The 25,188-nt window shown below is 44.9% G+C and overlaps 1 protein-coding gene across 1 annotated transcript in view; it reads left to right on the top strand.

Moving 5' to 3' along the window:
* The window catches only part of TRAM2 (translocation associated membrane protein 2), a 33,120-nt gene extending 9,570 nt beyond the window's left edge, over positions 1-23,550 (top strand). The window contains exons 2-11 of the mRNA XM_066595247.1: positions 9,565-9,628; positions 10,736-10,845; positions 10,976-11,092; positions 13,206-13,264; positions 14,378-14,462; positions 16,523-16,593; positions 17,626-17,730; positions 18,048-18,191; positions 18,343-18,512; positions 19,878-23,550. Of these exons, the coding sequence (XP_066451344.1) occupies positions 9,565-9,628; positions 10,736-10,845; positions 10,976-11,092; positions 13,206-13,264; positions 14,378-14,462; positions 16,523-16,593; positions 17,626-17,730; positions 18,048-18,191; positions 18,343-18,512; positions 19,878-19,951 (999 nt within the window). The 3' untranslated portion in view covers positions 19,952-23,550. The remainder of the gene's footprint in view (positions 1-9,564; positions 9,629-10,735; positions 10,846-10,975; positions 11,093-13,205; positions 13,265-14,377; positions 14,463-16,522; positions 16,594-17,625; positions 17,731-18,047; positions 18,192-18,342; positions 18,513-19,877) is intronic.
* The last annotated feature ends 1,638 nt before the right edge of the window (positions 23,551-25,188 follow it).

Genomic DNA, 25,188 nt, shown 5'->3' with positions numbered 1-25,188 from the left:
CCTATGGAGTGGGGGGGGTTTGCAAATGTGCACGCAATACCCAAGGCGATGCTTGAAACCTTAAACGGACTGCGGCCAAAAAGTACAGAAAAATATGCGGATACGCATACGAAAAAACTCAGTGTATAGCGCAAAAACATTCTGCTAATGCGTGTGCAATATGAATCTGTACTGCGCATGAGCGGCGGCGACTCGCCATCCGGACCTGCAGCAGTACAGATAATGAAGAAAGGAGACGGGTATACGCAGTCGCGTTCTGGGTTCAGAGCCAGATTCCGTTGCGGACGACCGCGTGTGTAACCTGGCTCTGCCTTGTGCAAGCGGCTTTAGGCTGGGTTCCCGTGGGTCGGAAATCTTGCGGAATGTCCGCAGCGGAACCGCACAGAAATTATGTTTGGCGTGGCTTGGAAGCTTCTTTTCCGCCTGTATGCCACTGTGGAAATCTCTCCCCCATACAAAGAAGAGAGCCTGCAGCGGAAACTGCGATACAATTGCCACGACGCATTCCAGACACAGCGCCACCTTTGTCCGTGGGTTGTGTCTGGTATTGCAGCTCTGCTCCCATTCACTTCAATGAAGCTAAGCTGCAGTAGCACACACAACCCTATGAACATGGGTGGCGCCGTGTCTGGAAGAAAACAGCCATGTTTATCTAACCCTAGACAACCCCTTTAAGACACAGTTCCCCAACTCCGCAGGACACAACCAGGAACAAGGAGCTCCTGCAGGAAGAGATAAGATGTGACAACTCCTTGTAAGCCAGGAATATGCGCAGTGCGGTTGTCGGATCCCGTCCACTGCTCCAAACAACCTGCAGGTGGCGACAAAGAGCGTAGCGGAAGTCTCCTCCCAGGGTGAGGTCGGGGTTCACACGGCCGTAAGTGGAATTCGATTACGGATTCTAGCTATGAGCTCGGCCGTGACCTGTGGATGGCGGTGAAATTGTGCTGCGCATGACTGCTTACGCTTTTTTTTAGTTTATATTTCCTGCGCCATTGCTTAGCGAGGACGCGGATATCGCAGCCCAAATACAATAGCTTTACGTATGCAACTGCGTAATTCAATACATTTGACTGAACCGCGGATCAAACGCTCGCGCAATCCGCAAATCAAATCCGATTGTGTGAGACCAGCCATCCGTTGTTTACTGTACAACGGATGGCGCCATTATCTGAAACGCAGCTGTGCCTCCATATTGATACACAAGCCATCTCCCCCCAACTAGACTGTAACTTGTGGGCGCCGCACGTGACTGATTACCTCGCTCCGATGATAGGACATCTAAGCTACGCCGCACTGTCAGGGTTATCAGTATTGTGGCCCATTCACACGGGTCGTATTCTCTGTTTGTTTTACTGTACTTTTCGCTCACGCAAATCATGCGCTTTTTTGTGCGTAAAAAAAACAAACCGCAACAATGTTCCCATCTATTGAAACTGCCGATTAGTTTAATGAGTTCAGGATGGTCTCTTTCTCTGCGCAAATGTGCAGAAAAATAGGGGGCTCTGCAGGTTTTGTTTTTTTTGTTTTTTTTTTTCTTTTGCGCAACCGCACCAGAGGATCGCCCATTGTTTCCCACAGTTTTCAATGGGAATCCTGGTATCACATTCGCACTCGCATGCGTTTTTTTTTTTTTAATGGCCCCATTCAAAACAATAAACGAGGCGTTCGAGGGAACACCCAAAGATGGGACATGCTGGGTTTCCTTTCCCGCACCGGGATGCAATACAGGGGTGGGAGGGGGGGAAATTTGCTCATATGTTTGACCCCATTCAGACGCACAAATCTCACGTGAAAAATAAAGTAACACAAAAAAGCCAAACTTTCAGAGAAAGAAGCAAAAAATTGTTACATTTTTAAAAAAATTTGAAGTGAATAAATAAAACAGCGGACGATCCTAACATTCAGCAGTGACTGCGACCGAGCCGACGATCAGATCGCGTTTCCAGCGCAGTCTGTCACAACACGTAGATTGCGGAACTTCCTACAGAAGGGCGGGAGATAATAGCCATTACCAGTCAGATGCGGTTCTACTGCTGACTACATGTAACAGCCATGACCCCCGTGGGTTCCATCACCTCCTGCTTGTTTATCACAGGTGACCTCCAGGTAAGTCTGGTGGCAGCGCACGTCCGGCCGGGGGTCATTACCCATTTCCCGCAATATGACGACCCAGAGTCTGAGCAGAAGAGCGACATTTACACCTCTGCATAGAACAAGTGGCGCTTGTTACTATCCGCTTCCTGTCTCAGGTTACGTCACGGCTTCTACTCCAGTCACATCCAAAGCTACATAAATGCAAATTTCCGCAGTTTTCCCATTACCCAAGTGCAGTGCATTGTGGGGCCTCATGCAAAAAAAAAACCTGTAGGGCAGCATATGGAGACCCCTATGTTACGTATGACTGTAGATAAAGAGGAACCCCCCCGCGCCCCATACCTCTTGGCATAGCGAGCCTTAATACAGCTGAGCGCATGGCCCCTTAAGAGCGGGCGCAGCTCGCATCACACTCCGTCTGCGTGCTGTGCGGAGACTGCACGTGTTTTGCACATGTTCTTTTCTTGTGCAAGACTCGCATGAAAATAGAGCATTCTGCGATATTTCCCGTCTCGCAGCGTCGCTCATGTGAACAGATCCGTTGAAAAGAATGGGTTCTATTTTAGTGCAATTGTATCACCCATGTGAAGGCACCCTCACATGTCCACTCCCCGGAGATGAGCAGAACCTGGTGTCGCACCACAATCCGTAACATGCTACGGGGCGAATAGGGACGTGCTAAAGGAATTGTCCAGGGTTAGAAAAACATGGCTGCTTTCTTTCAAAAACAGCGCCACCTTTGTCTGTAGGTTATGTCTGGTATTCAGCTCCCATTCACTTCAATGAAGCTGAGCTGCAGTACCACATACAACCCTATGAACAAGGGTGGCGCTGTTTATCTAACACTGGACCCTTTTAAGACACAGTTCCTCAATGCCGCAGGACACAACCAGGAACAAGGAGCTCCTGTAGGAATACATAAGATGTGACAACTCCGTGTAAGCCAGGAATATGCGCAGGCCGGTTGTCAATTTGCTTCCTCCACTCCATACAAAGTGTCAGACCCAGCAAGTTTCGACAAACAGCGCAGCGGAAATCTCCTCCCAGGGCGCGGTCGGGTTCACACGGCCGTAAGCGGAATCCGATTACGGATTCTAGCTAGGAGCACGGACGTAACCCTGCGTTTGGCGGTGAAATTGTGCTGCGCAAGACAGGTTTTTTTTTCATTTATATTTCCTGCGCCATTGCTTATAGCGATGCAGCCCATACGCAATGTAATACTGTATGGGCTGTGGGCATATCCACAACCATAGGGAACAATGGGCTGTATGTTGCGGATATCCAAAGTTAAATAGAGCATACTGCTTTCCATTTTATGTGAGCCGATCGCACAATTCCAACCCGCTATTGTGGCTGCAACTACGTAATTCCATGCATTGACTAAACGGTGCAACAAACGCTCGCGGAATCCGCAATTTAAATCCGGTCGTGTGAGATCGGCCTGGAGGGAATATTTACCGTACAACGGATGGCGCCATTGCATGACATGGAGTTGCCCTTTAAGTGGCATCCTCGAGCTAGAAGAGCAACGCAGCCTCTCGAAACCAGGCGCTTTCCATCTGAAACACAGCTGTGCCGCCACATATCATTTCCCTTCCTACCCCAACTAGACTGAAACTTGTGGGCGCCGCACGTGACTGACTACCTCGCTCCGATGATAGGACGGTATCTGCAGGCACTGTACACCTCCTGCGAAATCTAAGCTACGCCGCACTGTTAGGGTTATCAGTATTGGGGCCCATTCACACGGGGCGTATTCTCTGTATTGCTGCAGCTCGCTGCAGTCCCGGTGATTCCTGTGACTCATGATGTCACAGGAAATCAGGTTGCTGCTGCAGCCAATGAGAGGCTAAAGCATCATGTTCTTAAACTCCTGGCATCATGGCACTCCGGATGTGAGTGCTGATGCCAAAGGAACGAGCAATGCCGCTGCAGCAATCGCCTGCCTTCCTGTGACGACATCCATCAAAGGAATCAACAGGACCACAGCGAGCTACAGCACTGGATCCCGGCGGCCCAAAGGGGTAATTATCGCTCAATTTCTTATTTTTGCACAGGGGGGCTTATTGAAAAGCTGTTACTGGGAAAACCCCTTTAATTATTTTTTATTTTATTTTTTTATTTGCGGGTGGAAGGGGGAAAAACACTGTCATTCCCCCTTGTTTTTTGAGATTTGTCTTATGGATTTCACTGTATGGTATAAATGTTACAGATGACATTGCAGCCGTTGTTCATCTATATTCGCTATGGTTGGTGAACCTAGTCGGGGATTCTAGTGCCTTCCAAGAGTGGACAACATAACGACTTTGGAAGACACTATAGAAAGCTACCCAAAAAATTGGCTTGCGCAGTAACTTTTTAGATGCCTTTTTTTGTCTATGGGTGCGGAGAGCTGTCCAGCCCTGAAGAGGTTAAATACAGCTTCTTATGGCTGTAATAATGTCCCGTTATCGTGAGGCAGCCGTGTACTGAGACAATGTGTTCTGGACCCTCCTCTGAGAGCATCTCCTCCCTTGTAAAATGATCTTGTGAGAAGATTCACCCAGACGTCTGCACCCAGTGTTGTCTCCGACATTGTTTGTGCGTTGCTGAGCAACGTTATGAAGAACGCATTCAAGGAAATACGGTAAATGTGCAACTTCCATGTGTCAGGCAAGCGCATGAGAAGGTTACATTTTACTAGGTTGGGAAGGATTACCCATCCGTTTCCAAAAACAAGTTTGAAAATTTACAAGAACTTAAATTGGAAGAGACTAAAAATAGAGAAAATGTGAAATGCTTGTTATAAAGGGCTATTCCAGGCAGAAGATGTGTCAGCAGTACAGGGTAAAGACTTAACTCCTATAATACTGCTTCCTATGTCCAAGAATATAACTGCTATAATACTGCCCCCTATGTACAAGAATATAACTACTATAATACTGCCCTCTATGTACAAGAATGTAACTGCTATAATACTGCTTCCTATGTACAAGAATATAACTGCTATAATACTGCTTCCTATGTCCAAGAATATAACTGCTATAATACTGCTTCCTATGTCCAAGAATATAACTACTATAATACTACCCCCTATGTACAAGAATATAACTACTATAATACTGCCCCCTATGTACAAGAATATAACTACTATAATACTGCTCCTATGTACAAGAATATAACTGCTATAATACTGCTTCCTATGTCCAAGAATATAACTGCTATAATACTGCTTCCTATGTCCAAGAATATAACTGCTATAATACTGCCCCCTATGTCCAAGAATATATCTACGATAATACTGCCCCCTATGTACAAGAATATAACTACTGTAATACTGCCCCCTATGTAGTGGAATATAACTACTATAATACTGCCCCTAGGTACAAGTATATAACTACTATAATGCTGCTCCTATGTCCAAGAATATAGCTACTATAATACTGCCCCCTATGTACAAGAATATAACTACTATAATACTGCCCCCTATGTACAAGAATATAACTACTATAATACTGCCCCTATGTACAAGAGTATAACTACTATAATACTGCTCCCTATGTACAAGAATATAACTACTATAATACTGCCCCCTATGTACAAGAATATAACTACTATAATACTGCCTCTTATGTAGAAGAATTTAACTGCTATAATACTGCTCCCTATGAACAAGAATAGAACTACTATAATACTGCCCCCTATGAACAAGAATAGAACTACTATAATACTGCTCCCTATGAACAAGAATAGAACTACTATAATACTGCTCCCTATGAACAAGAATAGAACTACTATAATACTGTCCCCTATGTACAAGAATAGAACTACTATAATACTGCCTCCTATGTACAAGAATGTAACTACTATAATACTGCCCCCTATGTACAAGAATATAACTGCTATAATACTGCCCCCTATGTACAAGAATATAACTACTATAATACTGTTCCTATGTACAAGAATATAACTACTATAATACTGCCCCCTATGTACAAGAATATAACTACTATAATACTGCCCTCTATGTACAAGAATGTAACTACTATAATACTGCCCCCTATGTACAAGAATATAACTGCTATAATACTGCCCCCTATGTACAAGAATATAACTACTATAATACTGTTCCTATGTACAAGAATATAACTACTATAATACTGCCCCCTATGTACAAGAATATAACTACTATAATACTGCCCCCTATGTACAAGAATATAACTACTATAATACTGCCCTCTATCTACAAGAATGTAACTACTATAATACTGCCCCCTATGTACAAGAATGTAACTACTATAATACTGCCCCCTATGTACAAGAATATAACTACTATAATACTGCCCCCTATGTACAAGAATATAACTACTATAATACTGCCCCCTATGTACAAGAATATAACTACTATAATACTGCCCCCTATGTACAAGAATATAACTACTATAATACTGACCCCCATGTACAAGAATATAACTACTATAATACTGCCTCCTATGTACAAGAATATAACTACTATAATACTGCCTCCTATGTACAAGAATATAACTACTATAATACTGCCCCTATGTACAAGAATATAACTACTATAATACTGCCTCCTATGTACAAGAATATAACTACTATAATACTGCTCCCTATGTACAAGAATATACCTACTATAATACTGCCCCCTGCCTCCAAAGAAAACAAGCTGAATAAATCTTGTGGTCGATGACCCATATAATTGGTAATCTAGTACAGTTTCAGTGATTACCACACCCCTCTTCTCTACACGTACTGTAGTGTGTGTCCTCTTGGAGTTTTCCTCAGTGCTGCAGTTTGCCCATCCCTTTAATTGCTTTGGTTGCCCTCATGATGTACATTCAGGCCATGATCTTATTTGCTTTGGCAGCACCTTCCTGGCACTGGTTACTGAAATTGTTGAATACCTACCAGTGTGCCCCAGTCCTGCTCGGACAGTTTTACTTACTGCTTCCTCTACATTTACTAACATGTAGACACAAGTAATCCCATGCCAGATTGTGCTGTGACCAACCTGATGATCGGGCAGATGGTATGAATGTGGAGGCCTATAGAACCTAGCAGGAGTTGGATCACTGGGCATTGATCTGCTGAGACCCCCAGCGATCCAAAGGCCAGTGGACCCAAATATCCCGTGTGAATGCAGCAGTGCTATGCATGTGTGACTGCTGCTCCATTCTCCTCTATGGGACAACCTTGTCCTTGCCCCATAGAAGTCAATGAAGCAGCAGTCATGATGTGTACTGCCATTCCATTCATATGGTGCATTTAGGCATACTCGTCTTAGGATCTCTGCAGGCCCCATTGGTCAGACATTTATTTCCTATCTGCCCACAGCACGGAATGATGGACCGCACAGGTGCCGATCACATGCATGAGATGTAGGCTGTGGTAGCGATGACCTGCACAGAGCAGGGCGGTGTTTGGGGAGGCATGCCAGGCTTCCAAGATGGTCCGGCATGCCCAGCGGTCTTCTCACCGATAATATGCGCGCAGCGCATGAAGACTAAAACCCTTGACCATTAACCCCTTGAGTGGCTGGTTTCCTACCACCCTGTCGTGCCCACCAGGGCAGGTTTTTTAAAATGGTCTAATCATTGAATTTCAACTAATTTTGCAGTCGCATTCCAAGCGCCATAACTTTTTCATTTTTCCATTGACATGGCCATATAAGGGCTTGCTTTTTGCGGGACAAGTTGTGATTTTTTAAACAGGGGGGAGGAAAAAAAGAAATGGGGAAAAAAGAAAAAAAGGGGCCATGTCATTAAGGGGTTAAATAATGTATTAACTTCCTTCTCTGGGTCATTACGACGCATGGATACCACGTGTGATTGTATTTTTGATTTTTTTTTACAAAGTAAAGGGAGACAAGTGTTTTTCTAATTTTTTTTTTCTAATTTTTTTATTTTTTTATTTATTTTTTGTCCCTTTAAGGGACTTCCACAGGGACCCATCAGGACCCCTGATCACATTCCGGGGGTCCGATGGTGACAGCCCTTTACATGCTGCAGTCACATAGACTGCAGCATGTAAAGGGTTAACACAGCAGAGATCGGAGGTTTTCTCTGATCTCTGCTGTAAGAGCTAGTACCTAGCTGTCCTCTGACAGCTAACAACCAGCTCTCCCTGCCACAGAGACCATCGGCTTGCTTCTGACAAGCCGATGGTCTCTATGGCAACCTGTAAACAAAGCAGGAGATTGCCGGCATATTTGCAATATCTTCTGCTGGTTTTTCAAAGCCCTTGCTTTGTTCTCTGTGGGTCTGTGCAGGCAGAGCACAATGTTACAGCTTGTGGCATTGTGCTCTGCAGCTCCCATAGTGATACATAGCCCGGAAATCTTCCGGGCTATGTTGCTATGAACAGTGGAGCTCGGCCCGGAAAATTTCCAGGCGTGCCACTCAAGGGGTTAAAGGTGTGCTCCTGCACAGGATGTGCAACAGTAACTATACAAATGCCCATTACATCACCAGTTTACAACCATTAACCCCCCTATATCGGTTAAAGTGGTGACAAGTTCCCTTTTTAATATAGCCCTTGCATAGGGATTTAATGGAGAAAAAAGGGGTTTACTGAGATCCTCGGCGATCAGCTGGTATCGGACTCGCTGTCAGTGGAGATAGAGTCTGAAGCTGATATCTCCATCCGCCTTGCAGCAGCCCATTAAATAAAGCTTGGCTCCCATTGAAATCCATGCAATACCAGTCCACTACACTGCAATCTTATGGAGCTGTTAGCTTCTAGCTCCGCCCCCACTGACAGTCCAATATCAGCTGATCGCTGGGGGTCCCAAGCAGGAAAAATCAGCCAGTCAACTAGGGGACTTATTCTTGAGATAAGTCATCATTAATAACATCCTATAAGCACCCGACATTCAGCTGTCATTGCCAGGATAAGTCCTGCCTGCACACGCTCCTCACAGTGCCACTACAGGAGAAATGTGGTATTACACTGTGAGCATTCAAATCGTCGCCCATCCATGCACGACACTGAGCCCACCATTGTACGAGCAGCTCTTACAGTGGTTGCCTGTAGTAGTTCATGAATTGGGTCCCTGTGGGCAATTGGTAGAGGAGGTGTTAATGGGTAAAGCAGATATCCTGGTACTACTGTAGAGCGTCAATCCGGTGTCCCCGCTGGTGCAACACCGATCCATCATGTCAAAAATGTTTGGAGAAGCTTATATGTAAATACCTGGAGGCTCCGGTCGTAAATGTGACCTCATCAGCGCTATAATGAGAGGTTTAATTACGTGTATGAATCCTGGAACGCGCCCTCGCTTATGGCTGTTAGGAAAATAATTACATTTTTGTGTGATTTAAGTGCGATGGCTGACTCTAGTTTGTGGTCTTAATGACTTCACGTGCTTTTTTGAAGGGAGGGGGGGGGGTGGCGCAGAATTTTTGTGTAATTTCAAAAATTGGTCAACCGGTTATTCGAGTGATCGCCTATCTGTTTCTGTTACAGGTCACCGCTAAAACTGCCTTCATCTTCATCTTACCTCAGTATAACAGCAGCCTACAGTCTCTCGGTAAGCTTGTCTTCTACCGATTCCCGCGTTGTTGATGTGTGGAGCAAGCCTAGGTTCAGTAAATGGGCCATGGGGTACTGGAAGGCTACCGGCGCAGGACCCGTTCCTCAGCGGCTCGGCTGTAGTTGTGTATTTGTAAAGAGTATATTGGCCCAGAGCAGAACAGCGGGGTGTCAGGTGGCTTGGCGGGCAGATGTATCTACGAGCCCAGATTGTATGCTTCAAATGTAGAACTTTGCCAAATTTGACAGCAGTGCAGGTAGTCTCTTGTGTAACAGGCTCTTCTGGATGGCCATGGCTACTCCCGGGAGATCAGCTGACATGGGGTTCTGGGGTCAAGCTTGGTGGTCCTGGGGCTTCCAAACACTGTACATTCACCCTTGTCAAGGAAAGGGGTACCTACCTCTAAAACATGGTAAGGCCCTATATGTTGTCAGGGGACGGTCCCTTCAGCTATGGTGGGCACCCTCTCTTTTCAGGGGCAGTCCGTTCAAGCATGGGTAGTACCCCTTTATTAAGAGTGGGTTCCTTGAAAACCTGTTAGGCCTCCTTAGTCAGAAGATGGTCCCTTCAAACATGGTAGGCCACTTCCCTTGTCAGTCCTTTCAAGTATGGGTGACACCCCCTTGTTAGTGGCAGTCCCTTCAAACATAGTGGCCTCCCTCTTGGGGTGGTGCCTCTACTGAAACCCAATAGAGTACCCAAATTTATGCAGCCCCCTCCCTCTGTAAAACCACTGGGGAGACCCTAAATTAAAGGGGTTGTCCCAAAATCTAAAGTTATTCCCTATGCAAGACTTCATCACCATTCCAGGGGTCAGGGAGACCTTCGCTTTTTTTGGGAAACAGCTGGACATTCTCTGAGGGTTGACAGGTACTGTGTGTTACTCCATCGGGAGTAACAGGTTAACTATTGTATATTCTCCTGTTACTTCTACAGTCAGTCATATCCGGGACCTTCTCATTAGTGCATGTCCTACTCGTAATGGTGGACTGTAGACATTCAACACTTTCAACATGTAATATATGGATTATCCCGCGCCATTTCTATATTACGGAGACTAAAGCCATTCACTCCCTCCATATTAATTCCCCTCTTGCATTCCAGATGGTGAGATCTTCTACTATCACTATGGTGTGAAGGATCTGGTCACCATATTGTTCTACGTGATCATCGCCATCATCCTGCACGCCATCGTCCAGGAATACATCCTAGATGTGAGTAGTGGGGGAGACTCTGTGTAAGCGGCTTTATATATCGCCACTTGTCCTAGGCTATAACAGGGAGTTTAACGGGAAGGTTTATGCTATAAATTTACAAACTCTAATGTTTTTATGGCCTCTACAGAAAATAAACAGACGCCTTCACCTGTCGAAGGTGAAACAAAGCCGGTTTAATGAATCCGGGCAGCTGGCAGCATTTCACTTGGCCTCCATGTTTTGGAGTCTGTACGTTGCAGCCACGGTGAGTAGAATTATAATGATGGGGATATTGTAAATAATTGGGGTGCCTTAGTAGACCCCTAATTCTAATAGAGAAGATGGTAACCCAAGCTGATGCCAAGTGTGCAACTATAGAGGGTACTGCCGTTGTACCTAGGTTCTAGTCAATGCCAGCCTGAGGCTACATGGCTGCTTATGCAGAATGTTTTTGGACCCCCAAAATCACAAGAAAAAGGAACAAAAACATATATTACACTGACAGACAGTCAGCTTGCATTCTACTTGTGCAGAAAGCAGCAAGGTAGCAGCATACCCACCACAGAACCAAGCTTGGTCCATAAATGCAGCCCCAGGGCCAAGCTCGGTCCATAAATACAGCCCCAGGGCCAAGCTCGGTCCATAAATACAGCCCCAGGGCCAAGCTCGGTCCATAAATACAGCCCCAGGGCCAAGCTCGGTCCATAAATACAGCCCCAGAGCCAAGCTCTGTCGATTAGACTCAGATTGTCTAAGGGGAAGAAAGGAGAGCTGGGAGGAGGATGATTCATCTACCGTAGCTCAAAAAGATGCTGTCAATATCATTTGACTGAGTAGATCCAGGAGGGGCAGTCGATACATCTGCTTGGCGCTCCCCCTACGTTCTAGTGGCCGGTGCCCTGGGCAGTTGTACAGGTCACACATAGCTAAGACCGGGTATGGTTCTGGTGCCAGAGTGGGCACAAAAGGTTGCTCTACTACCCTGTTTTCCTGAAAATAAGACATAGCATGATTTTCCAGAATTTTGGAGGATGCAAAATGATTTTTCAGGCTTTTTGAGGATGCTTGAAATATAAGCCCTACTCCAAAATTAAGCCCTGCTAACAGTTAATTAAAAAAGTCAATTTAAATAGTGTCCAGGCAGCTATACATGTAAAAAAGTTAAACCTTTTTGAACAAAAATTAATATAAGATCCTGTCTTATTTTCGGGGAAACACGGTACATAGGAGAAGGCACATTTTGCATTGGAGCCCAGGAGGTTCCAGTTACATCTCTGGTTGATGCCATATGATCTTGGCATTATTAACATGAATGCATTTGCACCAGTGTAAAGACCTGTGCTTTATCTATACTCCAATCGCATCCAAAGCTGCCTTCAGAACACTTCTGGTTGACAAATCGAATTGGTCAGCACTGTCCAGCTATCATATCTAAGCGGAGACTTCATAGTGATCACATGTTGATCCGGAGGGGGACGGACGGGTGACGAAATGTATGTTTTTCTGCATTATTCAAACTCTACATCTCCCACAATGCATGACTGCACAAAATGCCTTGTATAGGCACCGATGCGATCAAGTATGCACAGTATTTGGGGAGGGTGTAAAGGAAGGGGAGGGGCTGTTGCATATTTTGCATTGTGGGAACAAGAGTTTGGAGACGGTCAACACTCCTAAAACCATAACATTTAATGCTTGATGCAGATGCTTCACGAGCAGTTGGCAGCATTGGTGTATGTTGTTGTAGTCTCAAAACTGAGTCCATGGGCAGAAATCTGAATGCAGCTCTGGATGTGTTTGGAGTATAAAACAAACTTTTAGTCCTAGTAAGTAAGCCAAAGAATCTGCAGAGTTGTTATCGATAATGTGTAGATGTATTCTGTGTAATAAGACCTGAAAGGTTATTGAGTTGTAAACTATTGAAGGCTTAGCTGCAGGATAGGTCATCAATAGTAGATCAGCATTGGTCTGCCTCCGGAACCCCCGCTGATCAGCTGTTCGCTGGGTCAGGGTGCCAGTGCACTGAGTGGATTTATGCAGGGAGCAGACAACTCCATTTCCACTACAGTGGCCAAGCTTGGTATTACAAGCAAAGGTTCCATTGAAGTGAATGGGAGAAAACTGCAATACCAAAGCTGACCACTGTATTGGGAATGGAGCTGTCTGCTGCCTGCAGAAATCGACTAATTACATGAGAGCATCGGCCTGGCAAATAGCTGATCAGCAGGGGTCTCTGGTGGCAGATCAGCACTACTAGTGATGGCTTTTCCTGCAGGTAAGCAATTGATAGTTTACAGCTGGACAACCCATATTAAGTAGATAACATGTAACATGTAACACACACCTAACTCCATATCTGTGCTGTTCTTTCTCTCCAGGAAGGTTATTTATCCAATCCAAAGACCCTCTGGGAAAGTTACCCTCATGTGTATTTACCGTAAGTACTTTTCTTATGGCTGGTGATACTCCGGCAGTATTATAGCTGTATTTTATAATAGAGAAGCGGCTCATATGGAAGATTAAAACTGAAAGTGAAAAATGGGCCTCTACCTGAATTTAAAGAAGACTAAAATTATGACAAATGCAAAAAATGGCCAAATTCAAATAAAAAATCGACAACGAGGCCGTAGAATGTGTGCGAGACTTCATCTTCCTTGGTTCAAAAATTGACCAGGATGGGGAATCTATGCCAGAGATAAAATGTAGGATAGCAATGGGGCAAAGCGTGATGCTAAACATCGACAAAATCTGGAAAAGTAGGGGGATTGGTATAGCAACTAAATGCAGGATAGTGCAAACCACCGTATACCCCAGAACCATGTAGGGATGTGAAAGCTGGGCTGCGGGGGAGGCTGATAGAAGAAGGATTGATGCGTGTGAGCTGTGGTGCCGGCAAAAGCTGCTGCGTATGCCATGGATGGTGAGAGCATTATACAGAGAAGTCCTGAATCGTATAAGACCTGATATATCAATGGAGGGGAAGATGGCTCGGCTCAGACTCACGGATTTTGGCCATTTAATGCCAGCAGAGTCGCTAGAAAAATCTATAATACTTGAACACATCAGTGGCAAAAGAAGAACCAGCAGCCAAAGAACACAATGGCCGATACTGTCAGAGCGGATACGGGCATGGATATCACACAACTGAGAGAAGCAGCGCAAAACCGAAAAACATGAAGCTCGCCTTTAGGGTCGCCGAGGGGCGTGAACAACTAAACGGCTAACAACAACATAATATAAAGGCCTGATAAGAGGCTCAGCGCTGAGGCCCTGGGTTCAAATCCAACCAAGGACAACATCTGTATGGCATCTGTGTTTTGCTTCAGATTCTCCGGGTTTCATCTCGCACTCTAAAAACCTATTTCTCAGTTAGTTGGCTTCCTATGATATTTGCCCCAGTGTGTGCGAGAGGGAAAACGATATGCCGTTGGACAGCGGGATTGGTATCAGAGTGCAGCACGCAGAATATGTTGCCGCTATGCAGTAAATAATGCATTTAAATAATGCTTTAAATTCACTCAGTAATTTTTTTTTTTTTTTTCTTTTTAAGGTTTCAAGTGAAGTTCTTCTACCTGTGTCAGCTGGCCTATTGGCTGCACGCTCTGCCAGAATTATATTTCCAAAAAGTAAAGAAGGTAAGCGCAACAATTTTTATGCACTTTGTCAACAAAAATCATCCTGACCCTAGAAGTTTTTTTTTTTTCTCTAAAACTCGGCATGCGGTTCCATCTCAGGCAGATATACAAATGATGAGAGTTGTGGGGTGATTAGATGAACGGTCTAGTTACCTGAGATCCTAAAAGTGGTCCACTCCCACCCCCCCCCCCTCCCCCTTGTCCTATAAACAATTTCATTCCAATCAGACTCCCTTTAGGTACTTGATAGCTTTTGACTATGAGTTGACAATTCTGTTCTAATACATGTTCTTAACCCATTTCCTGCCCTAGGGCATACATGTACACCCTGGGTGGGTGTAAAAAGTTATGGGACTTTGATTGCAACCATGCAAAACAAAAAATATTTTCCCCAAAAGAAAGGTTAATTGTGGAAAAGCAAAAAAAAAATATATATAATTTTGATATTTTCATAATTGTACCAACCAGCAGAAAAAAAATTGGCATTTTATGCTGCATGGTTAATAGAGATGAGTGAGCACGCTCGGATAAAGCAGTTACTCGAGCGAGCATCGCTCTTCTCGAGTAACTGCTTACTGGTCCAAGCAGGCTCGGGGGGGCGGCAGGGGTGAGAGTCAGAGAGATCTCTCTGTCTCACTCTCCCCCGCCCCCTCCACCGAGCATGCTCGGACCAGTAAGCAGTTACTCGAGAAGAGCGATGCTCGCTCGAGTAACTGCTTTATCCGAGCGTGCTCGCTCATCTCTAATGGTTAACCCTGTTAAAAAAAAAAAAAAAGGCAGAATTTTTGTTTTCTCTCCTTGCCCTCCAAACAAAATTAATACGTTTTACAACACATTATATGCACCCAAGAAATGATACCAAAAAAACCTGCAGTTTGCCATGCAAAAAACCAAGCCCCCATACGGCCATGTCAATGGAAAAATTATAAGGTTATGGCTTTTGTAAAGTGTAGATGAAAATCCCCTAAAAATTGTTGCATCCTCAGGACCAAAATAAGCCATGGCAGTAAGGGGTTAGAGAGCTGTGTTCTGCGGGGGTGGAGCATGAAAACTCCCTATAAAGAGTCTCTGAGCTCCACCCCTGAGGAACATTCCTTTTAAAGAACAAACCCACATGGGGATGTCAAGACATCTAGTGAACCTTGTCGCTGTGTCCTGCACCCACAAAAAACATCCTGAGATCTGGAAAGCCCAAGGTTTCATGTTGGTGTAAAATGTTGTTCCTCATGGAGAGGAAAACTGCTATTTTGACTGGTAAAGGATCTTGGCACATGTTCCAGGCCGTGCAATATATGGCTTAGATTGTTGTAGCTCTGGTTCTATACTGACTGATACTCAGCAAGTTCACAGCTTCTGGGTTCTGATTGCTATGGCGGCAACTCCTCCATTTTTTTCCCCTTGTAGATTGGTTTCTGACCTCCTCGCTGACTTGTGAACTTCACATAAGGGCACGATTTCCTTATATAAGCCATGTGTAGGGTGGGAGAAACTGCTCAGTAAAGTAATGATAGTCCCCTGACTACGGTCCGCGCCACTTGTGGTGAGCGCTGGGTGGATAATTATACTGCATGTAACTGGAGCAGGATGTGGACTGCACCACTTTGTAGCTTCTACTATACATGCCGCCGCTGAGTAGAACACATGTCACCGGGTGCACCAGGATGATATTTGGGTTTCCTCGGATTTTCCACTTTAGTTTAGTCACATTAGTTTTAAAGACACGTGAGTCCCGGAGGTACGTGGTTTGTTTTTTTCACTCCCTTTGGGTAGACGTGAGGTTTCTTTATTTCCAGCACCCCCACGACTGGATTCTGAATTATCAGACTGATTTAGACTGAAATGGTTACCTTTTTTTTTTTTTTTTTTTTCTTTATTTTTATGATTATAGGAAAAGGGGGTTATTTTTTATTTTTTGATACTAGCAGGACACCAGTATATATGGGACTGTGCACTTGTGGTCCATAAATTAAATTGTGGGTCCCGCTGGGGCGGAAACTTGATTGTACAAATTGCCTGCAGCCCTGTAAGTTAAACTTTTTGTTTTTTTTTAACTCTTTCAGGAGGAAATCCCTCGGCAGCTTCAGTATATTGTACTTTATCTACTTCATATAGGAGGAGCTTATTTACTCAAGTAAGTGGTACTCCATTGTGCCAAATTACAGTAATTTCCTAACCACAAGGTAGAGGATAACTATAGGATTTGTGGGGGGGGGGGGGAGGAGTCTAACTGTTGGGACTCCCACCAATCCCAAGAACTAGGGGTCTGCTAGGTCCCTGAGTGAATGGAGGGGAAGTCATGCAGGCACTCCACTGCTCCATTCACTTCAGTGACCACTCTGGAGATTGACGAAGCACTGGAACTCTGTAATTTCCGGAGCAGCAGAGCGCCTGCACAGCCCCTGCTCCTCACTCGCGGACCTACCAGACCCTGGCTGTTGGGATCAGTGGGGTTCTTGGTGGTTGGACCCCCATTAATCATAACGTTATACCCTTATGGCTAGAGGATAACTTGATAACCACTTTAAAGGGAACCCGTCTGGTCTCTAACGCTGCTCTGTATGCATGTAGTATAGTGGCACACACATTTCAGTGGCCTGACACTTATAGAGATCGGTGCAACTTACTAAAGTAAGTTTGCAGCGCCCAGCAGAGAAGAGCCCATCGTGGCCCATTAATATTCATATACTCACCTGCTGCTGACTGACAGGTCTGCGTGTTATTGTACATATGGAGAGACCTGTCAGTCGGTAGTAGGGGAGCAGTAAGCATATGAATATCAATAAGCCACATTGGACTTGTCTCTGGACGTCGCTGCCAACTTGGACATTTTGCATGGAGTAATGTGATCTGGTAGTTGAGTGCCGGTCAACAAGATTGCACTTGTTTACTGGTCCCTAATACAGGCCTACTCTTACTCTATTCGGGGATGAATTTGGTACCGGAATGCCAAAATAAACATTTTTGGTTGGCGCTAAAGGTAAAAATGAACAAGGCTACGGCTACATGAACACATTTGGTCATCTGGGAGTCGCGATACCGTTGTAGCTTAACCCCAAAAGTTGCTTCCTTATTGGGGGCAAGTGGATGGAGTTGGAATTCTTATGGGCAACCAAATGTCTCCATGCAGACTGTGACTTAACTTTTTTCCCTCTTCTCCCCACAGTTTAACCCGTTTGGGGTTGATATTGCTGTTACTACAGTCGGTGGCGGAGTTCCTCTTCCATATTGCGCGACTTTTTTACTTCACTGATGAAAACAATCAAAAGCTGTAAGTATTGTGGACTGCGGGTGTTCTATGATCTTGTATTACGGCAGCATTACCTGCTACTCTGTCTTGTGGAAACCGCCAGACCTTGATGTGGCCCACAATCTCATGATATGTAAACTATGACGGACTCTGTTCACATTTTGCTTTAGAGTTTGGCAAAGATCCAGCAAAATGCCGGACAGCATGAAGGAAGCTTGACATGCCCCATTATAGTCAAGGACGCTGTGTCTATTAGTGAAGTGTCAGCATCCGACAACCAGAAGTGTTTTTCGACTTGGTCCTCCTGTATTATTTGTCTGCTCTATGTTCCTCCGCAGTTTTAACGCCTGGGCGGTGGTGTTCGTGGTCATCCGGCTGTTTACTCTCACCCTTTCTGTCTTGACCATCGGATTTGGGCTTGCTAGAGCAGAGATCCACACCTTCAATCCAGACAAAGGCAACTTCAATACATTACTTTTCAGGTAAGTTGGGTTGATGACTCTATGAAAGAGGCCGGACTGTAACGACTCTCACCGGTTTTTAACAGTTGATAGACTTCTTTCTTTACGTTGGAGTGGTCTTCTTGGTCTTCTGCTGTAGTTTTCTGAGATCTGGGACTTCTGTCTTCTCCAGGATGATTGTGTTGCTTATGATGTGCGTATCGCAGACCTGGATGATGTGGCGATTCATCCACTTTCAGTTGCGTCGTTGGCGAGAATGCTGTAAAGAACAAGCTGCTAAGAAGAGGATACCCGTAGCTGTGATGGCCAAGCAACAGGTCAAGATTCTTAAAAGGGATTCAGGTAAGAGTCAGAGTCTAATGAACCAATAGGGGCCACCAAGGCCCTGAGTGGACAAACCTATCATGATTGGGGACATCTGATCATTGGTGGCCCATATGATACCTCATGTGCCATTGTCTTCTCCACAAATATAAGGCTGGCCTTAGACGTCATGCTGTGACTTGTGCTGGTGTCTACTCTAGGTAATCCCTTTCCATATGCCCTATAAGAACTTTATGGATGACTTTTGAGGATTTACTTATTACACTGATGCCACCCATAGCCTCCAGACACCACACTTGTTGAGCTAGTCCTTTGGTTATAACTTCTGGTTTCAGGGGTCTCAGAAGTAGGACCCCTATTTAACAGCCAACCATTCAGTGATAAGCTCAAAAATTTTGAGGTGATTGGCTTGAAAAACCACAATGGTACCTTCCAGAGGTCGAGAAGTCGAATATGTGTTTGTTTTTTTTTGTTTTAAAGCAATGGTCAGATGGTTTCCTAGTCATAGAAGCCAAAAATGGCTACGGTTTATTTATTTTAGTCATTTATATAGCACATACATATGCCGAAGCACTGTACATCATAGGGTTCTGTCCCATTAGGGGCTTACAATGTAAAATCACCTATTTTACGTATGTTTTTGGAGTGTGGGAGGTAACCAGAGTACCTGGAGGAAATCCATGTGAACTTCATGTGGATGGTTTCCTTGGTCAGACTAGAACCCAGGACCCCAGCACTACAAGTCAATAGTACCTAACCACTGAGCCCTTTTAAAGCGGTTGGCTCATCAGAAACAACCCTTTGAAAATCCGACTGTTGTAATGAGATCAGCAATCAACTGATTGCCCCTGGCACCCTCAGCAAACTCATTGTTGGGCAAAGTCATGGCCAGCCTGGCAATTTCCTACAGGAGAAAGCCTAATGTTTCGTGGCTGCCTTTCAGATAAATGGCCATCTAAATAAAACCTGGATGGCTTGAGCCTACAGAAAAGGCACCACTCCTACCGAGTGCTTCACCGTTCTGGCTTGCAGAGTGGGGGATCCTTGGAGTTTACTTCATGAGACAACCTTTTTGAAGACCAAAATGCCCAAAGCTCCTGTAATAACTTACTGGATTTCAAACCCGTTTTGAAGGGGCTACCAAATTGGGTTACCACTTTCCAGATGCCAGCTTTCCCTCCTATAGATCGAATCTTGGGGAGGAGACTAGTCTTGAGCACCACCCACCCCAATCTTAGACTCGTTACCAGTAATTATATTTCTGCCCTAATCACATGGTCACAGTTTCATCTGTTTTGCAAAACTTGATCAAAGTGTTTTTGAAATTTTTGAACATTGCTCAATTCTTATTGGGTAACTTTTTTTTCTTTTTCCCTTTTTTAGGTTACCATGAAAACGGACTGATAAAAGCTGAGAATGGTTCCACACCTCGACCGAAAAAAGTAAAGTCTCCGTAATAAACAACAAAGTATGAAAAACCAAGCCAAACTCTCGTGTGACAGATATCGGGGGAGTATGCCGAGGGGCAGGACTAAAACTGTGCCCCCTAAATACTGTCCTCATATTTTTTTTTTGCCCCCTCTGGGCTAGAATAACAAAAAAAAAAGTGCCTTCTAAGAATCCTCATTAGAAACATTTTTGTTATGGTATTTAAAGAGAGAACCTAAATTCTGCCTTGTGCCGAACTTGCCTTCAACCCGTACCTGGTACACTCGAGCCTCGGAAAACGTACATTCCCTCCTTCTGAGAGGATTACAGTATTTCTACTTTTGAAACCCTTGCACAGTAACTTTTTTCTCTTCTTCTTTCCTACCCCGGTTACACCATCAGCTGTTCCAGTTGGGGCACTACCTCCATTCATGGGCCTGTTCAGTGCTGTCATTGTGTCCTACAACATGCGTAGAAGCAGCAACGCTTGGATGTTGGATCTTACCTTGTTGGACTTGCAGATCTGTTCTTTTGGTGCTTTTGCCCTTCTTAGTTTCCTCTTAACGAATACCCATATTTTTGTCCTCAAGGAAGTTTTTTTGGAATCTCATCAAGAGCTTTTACTGCAGAAGAATCAACATTGGGTTTTTGAGCTCCTCAACAATTGTGGGGTGTTCCTCTGTGGTCATATGAGGTAGATCTGTTGGCCTAAAGCTCCTTCAAGTCCTCCTAATGTTCTGTCCTCCATTGGACGTTCCTTGTATGAACTGGAGAATTACAAGTACCTCATTACATCTTCATGAGCTCAGTCAACTTTTTGCCTTCTACAACTGGATAAACCTCACATGACCTAATCAACCTTGTGCGCCAAAGTTCACGGAGCAAATATCTAGTCTTTGGTTCCTTTAGGCAAACTAGGCTTAATATTTTAGACGGGAATGTTTCTGTCTTGTATCTTCAGTTGAGGTCTTGAATTGTGGTTACAAAGGTTTTGATACTTTTGATGACCTATTCTAAGGATAGGTCCACTGTCAGTGCACTGGGGCCAGACGTCCGCATCGTTGCCCCGGGCTGGAAGTGTAATACTGGTTTCACTCCCGCTGATCTCAATAGGAGTGAAGTGGTCTACTACAGTTTTGGCCCTGATCACCGATGCGGCTGTCTGGCCCCTGCTGTACTGACAACTGATAGTAAAAAGTGGAAGAACCCCTTTAAGGTGCCCTCAATGAGAAGTTAGATTATATGCATTTAGTAAGAATTGTTGAATGAAATCCTGTATGGGTTTGTCAGGATTGGAGAACAGGGCCCCATTCTAAAATGCAGTACCACATACAACCACGGCCCAGAGCGGCGCTGTTTTTGAACAACTTTTTCACTGAATGAGCTTCACCGACTTTTAATTGGTCACAGTGACATGAATGCTAACAATCGTAATGATCTTCAACCGTGTTTTACAGGTGAAATCTATGTATACTCTTGAGTAACTTTGTAAACACTAGTATTGCATTTATCTTAATTTACATGTTGTGCTCTAGTCACATCCAAAGCTGCATTGAGAATACTGCTGGCCACTACGTGGAGTTTCTACAATATGCTGCATCCTAAGACGTCATGTGATTGTAAAAGGGCTGTCCAGGATGAGAAATGGTGCCACCTCTGTCCAGAGGTTATGTTGGGTATTGCAGCTCAGATCCATTGAAGTAATTGGGGCTGAGCTGTAGTACAGCCCCATACACAGCCTGTGGACAGGTGTGGCACTGTTTTGTGTCGAAGCCGTCATGTTTTACTAATCCTGGATATCTCCTTTACATTACCAATAAGGCCGGGGCTACATGGCAGCTTTGCCCACAGTGTAGCACAGGGCCCTTGCAATCTAATTATAGGGGTTGTCCATGGTTAGAAAAATATGGCTGCTCTTTTCCAAACACACCCTTGTCCATGAGTTGTCTGGTATTGCAACTCAGCTCCCATTCCTTTCAGTGGACTGGAGCTGTAATACCACACCCAACCCTATGGACAAGGGTGGCGCTGCGTTTTGGAAGAAACCAGCCATATTTTTCTAACCCTGAACAACCCCTTTAAAGTCAATATGAGTGAGGTGCAAGTCACAAGTCCATCGAAGTCAGATTTCTGGAGGTCAGTAGGTTGCAGCAACTTGCATTACGACCCTCATTAAAGGGTTTTTCCAGAGACCAAACGTTTGGGGGGTTCACCCCCAAATTGTCCACTGGGGAATCGATTGCTGGGAGCCCCACTTATCCCGAGAATGTAATCCAGTTGGTCTCCAAGGCAATGGCGGTCACCAGGTGCACCGCCGCATCATTTCAATGAGTGTGCCGAAGATTACCAAGCACTTTGCTTCCTGGTTCGGTAATCTCCGGAGCGCTCATTGAAATGAATGGATCCATGATGTACCTGTGTGACCTCCACTCCATTCCCTTGGAGACCAATCAGACCCCTGTTCTTGGGATCAGTGGGGGTCGCAGCAGTCAGACCCCCACCAATCTATCCGATCTCACCCATCTGATGGGTGAACTCCACTGCGATCTCTGGTTGTGCGGCCAAAATCCCCCTAGCCTAAGTGTCTACTGATCCTAGAAGCCCCGGTCATCTACGTTGGTGTAGTGAGCTGGGCGGAGTTAATGAGTGACATCACTACAAATATACACTGATGTCACTCAAGCCCCGCCTTTGATACCATTATACTGTACACTGATGTAGCAGAGCCGTGTTTATCACGGAGCAGTTCCTGCGCTCGATGGTTTATGTGCAGTCCAACGGTGAATCGGACAAATCTACATGGTGACTCGGGAGGTAGATTTAGTGAGGGGCAGTCCAGGGCACGGTGCCAGTTGCTATGGATGCCATCTTGGTTGTCACCCAGATATTCTGATGATGGATGGCACAAAAAAAAAAATGTCTCGAGGGCTTTTTTGTTTTTCCCTTCCGCTTTAATATAAAGTTCTAACAACTATAAAAACTTTTATGTTAATCCTAAAACTATTGCGCATCACAAACTGGCGTTATGGCTCATAGCAGCGGAAAAAAACGTAAAGCGATGCTCTGATTGACAATTACATGGCCTTCACTGTTAGTCATTGAGGAGGAGCCCTATAACCTCTACGGTGGCTGAGAAGGGTCATTAGCACCTTATAAAATGGGGCAATCCATCCCATACTGTTGTGATCGTAGCGAGGTGTTGGGGTGTATTTACATGGGGAGTTCTCACTGCGACTTCTGTCCGTCGTAAGATGCACAGAAATCGCACGCGATTAGTCTAAATGGGCGGATTTACAGGGGCGATTTTTCTCTTTCAACGATGCTGTGAGCTAGAAGAGCATGTCCTATTTTTGGGTGATTTCTGGTCAAGAATCGCCCATTTTTTTCCCTATGGAAGCAGGAGGGAAAAAAAAACTGCGTCGCACGTAAATACACGCTTCATACTTAGGGCAATGGGACGCTCTATTTTTACTATTGGAACAAAATGCGTTTTTTGGGGGGGGGGGTTTGTTTTCCGCGCACATCTGCAGCGATGAGTCATTCTGACAAAACGCATCGCAATCACAAGAAAAATGCTGAGTTTACAAATGCGATAGGGGTCAGAGTTTCTCAGCCTAATATCGCACTCGCTCGTTCACATGAGCAGATTTTGCACCGTGAATTGAACCCATAGATGTGCGATCCCATGAAAAAAATACGTGACCAGACCTATCTTGGCGCACGTGACCTACAGCGAAAACCTGCGTATTCGCTGCGCATGTACGCAAATCATTGTGACTTTGTACGTATCTTCTTGTATGCGCAAACACGCGGTGCATTCGCACGCACAAAAACATCAGAGCAGCCAAAAAAAATGCGGGCGTAAGTGATTTTTTTCGGTCACGCAAAAATAGGGCGATTTGCGTGACCAAAATGCCCATGTGGGCGAAGTGGGGCCTCTGAGCTCGCACTGCCTCCAACTGCCTAAATCCAGACCCACAGTGAACCAGGAGAGTCCGGGTTCCGCGGCCATATTGCATCGAAGTGAAACCTATATGGAACTAAAACCTGAAAGTCTCTGCTGCTCTGCGGCCTGAATTCTGGGTGGGTCTGAGCTTGTGAATTATTAACGGACGTGAATCTGTGAGCTCTCTGGAGAATATTTGGGGCCTGACTTCCCCTTTAAAATGGTATGACCCTTGACAATCCCCCCCCCCCCTTATGCTAAATGTAACTGCATATTTAAAAAGATTGTCCCCTTTCTAGCTGTTTTGCTGCAAGAAGCAGACAGCGCCGTACATTGCGCAGTGGCCCATGTTGGTACTGCAGGTTGTGTCCTATGGAAGTGAATGGGTCCTAGCCTGCAGTACCAACCCGGGCCACTGTTCAGAGCTGTCTGCATCCTACAGCTAGAAGTGGGACAACTCCTTTAAACAAACATAGCTACTTTCTTATGCAAGTGGTGCCTCTCTTGTCCACACGTTGTGTGCAGTATTGCAATATTCATGAGGATGAACTGCACTGACATATATTACCTGTGGACAGGTGTGGTGCTGCTCTTGGTAGAAAGCAGTGATGATTTTCTCATCCTGGACAATCCCTTTAAATTTCTCTCATTACCTTATGTTCTGCATATGTTTTTAAAGTGACAGGCGCCTCATCATTTCCCTGAACTTTAGCAAAAATTTTGCAATTTTTTTTTTTTTGCGCTTAGAAAAATGGGTAAAATTGATGCACCTAAAATGATCAGTCGGAAAACTAGTTTGATAATATTACTAGATCCCATACCTCTGGTATGACAGAACTACAACTCCCAGCATGAGCTGGAGAGGCACAGGTTATATTAGAGATCACTCTAGGCAGTATTGCTATTGTATCCAGTCGGAAGCACTTTAATAGTACCGTAGTGATGCAGTCTGGGAAAGGTTGCAGGAAGGCGCAGCTCCACCGTATTTTGCTGCGGCCGTATTGATGGTGTAGCCGATGTCCTCCATTGGCGTCTTCCTTGTCTCGTACTCATTTACAGGCCTCCAATCAATGCACAAACGAGCTGACTGTAATTCTACAATGGACCAAACAACCTCAAGGGAATCTGCGTGTCTTCACCGTTTGGCCTCCATCTTGTCGTCTTCTATATTTCTAAGTGCCTTTTATCTCCTTTTTACGATGTTACTTATTTGTTGTTGAACATGGGAGGGCGAGGGGAGCATTTTATACAAATCATTGTTCAATTTTGTAAACCGACTGTTTTCCAAAAAATAAAAGGTGTAGAAGCAAAATGGCGCCA

This window comes from Eleutherodactylus coqui, chromosome 1, assembly GCF_035609145.1.
Source record: "Eleutherodactylus coqui strain aEleCoq1 chromosome 1, aEleCoq1.hap1, whole genome shotgun sequence".
In the NCBI taxonomy this organism is placed as follows: Eukaryota; Metazoa; Chordata; class Amphibia; order Anura; family Eleutherodactylidae; genus Eleutherodactylus; species Eleutherodactylus coqui.
This window is presented reverse-complemented; position numbering and strand designations above follow the sequence as displayed.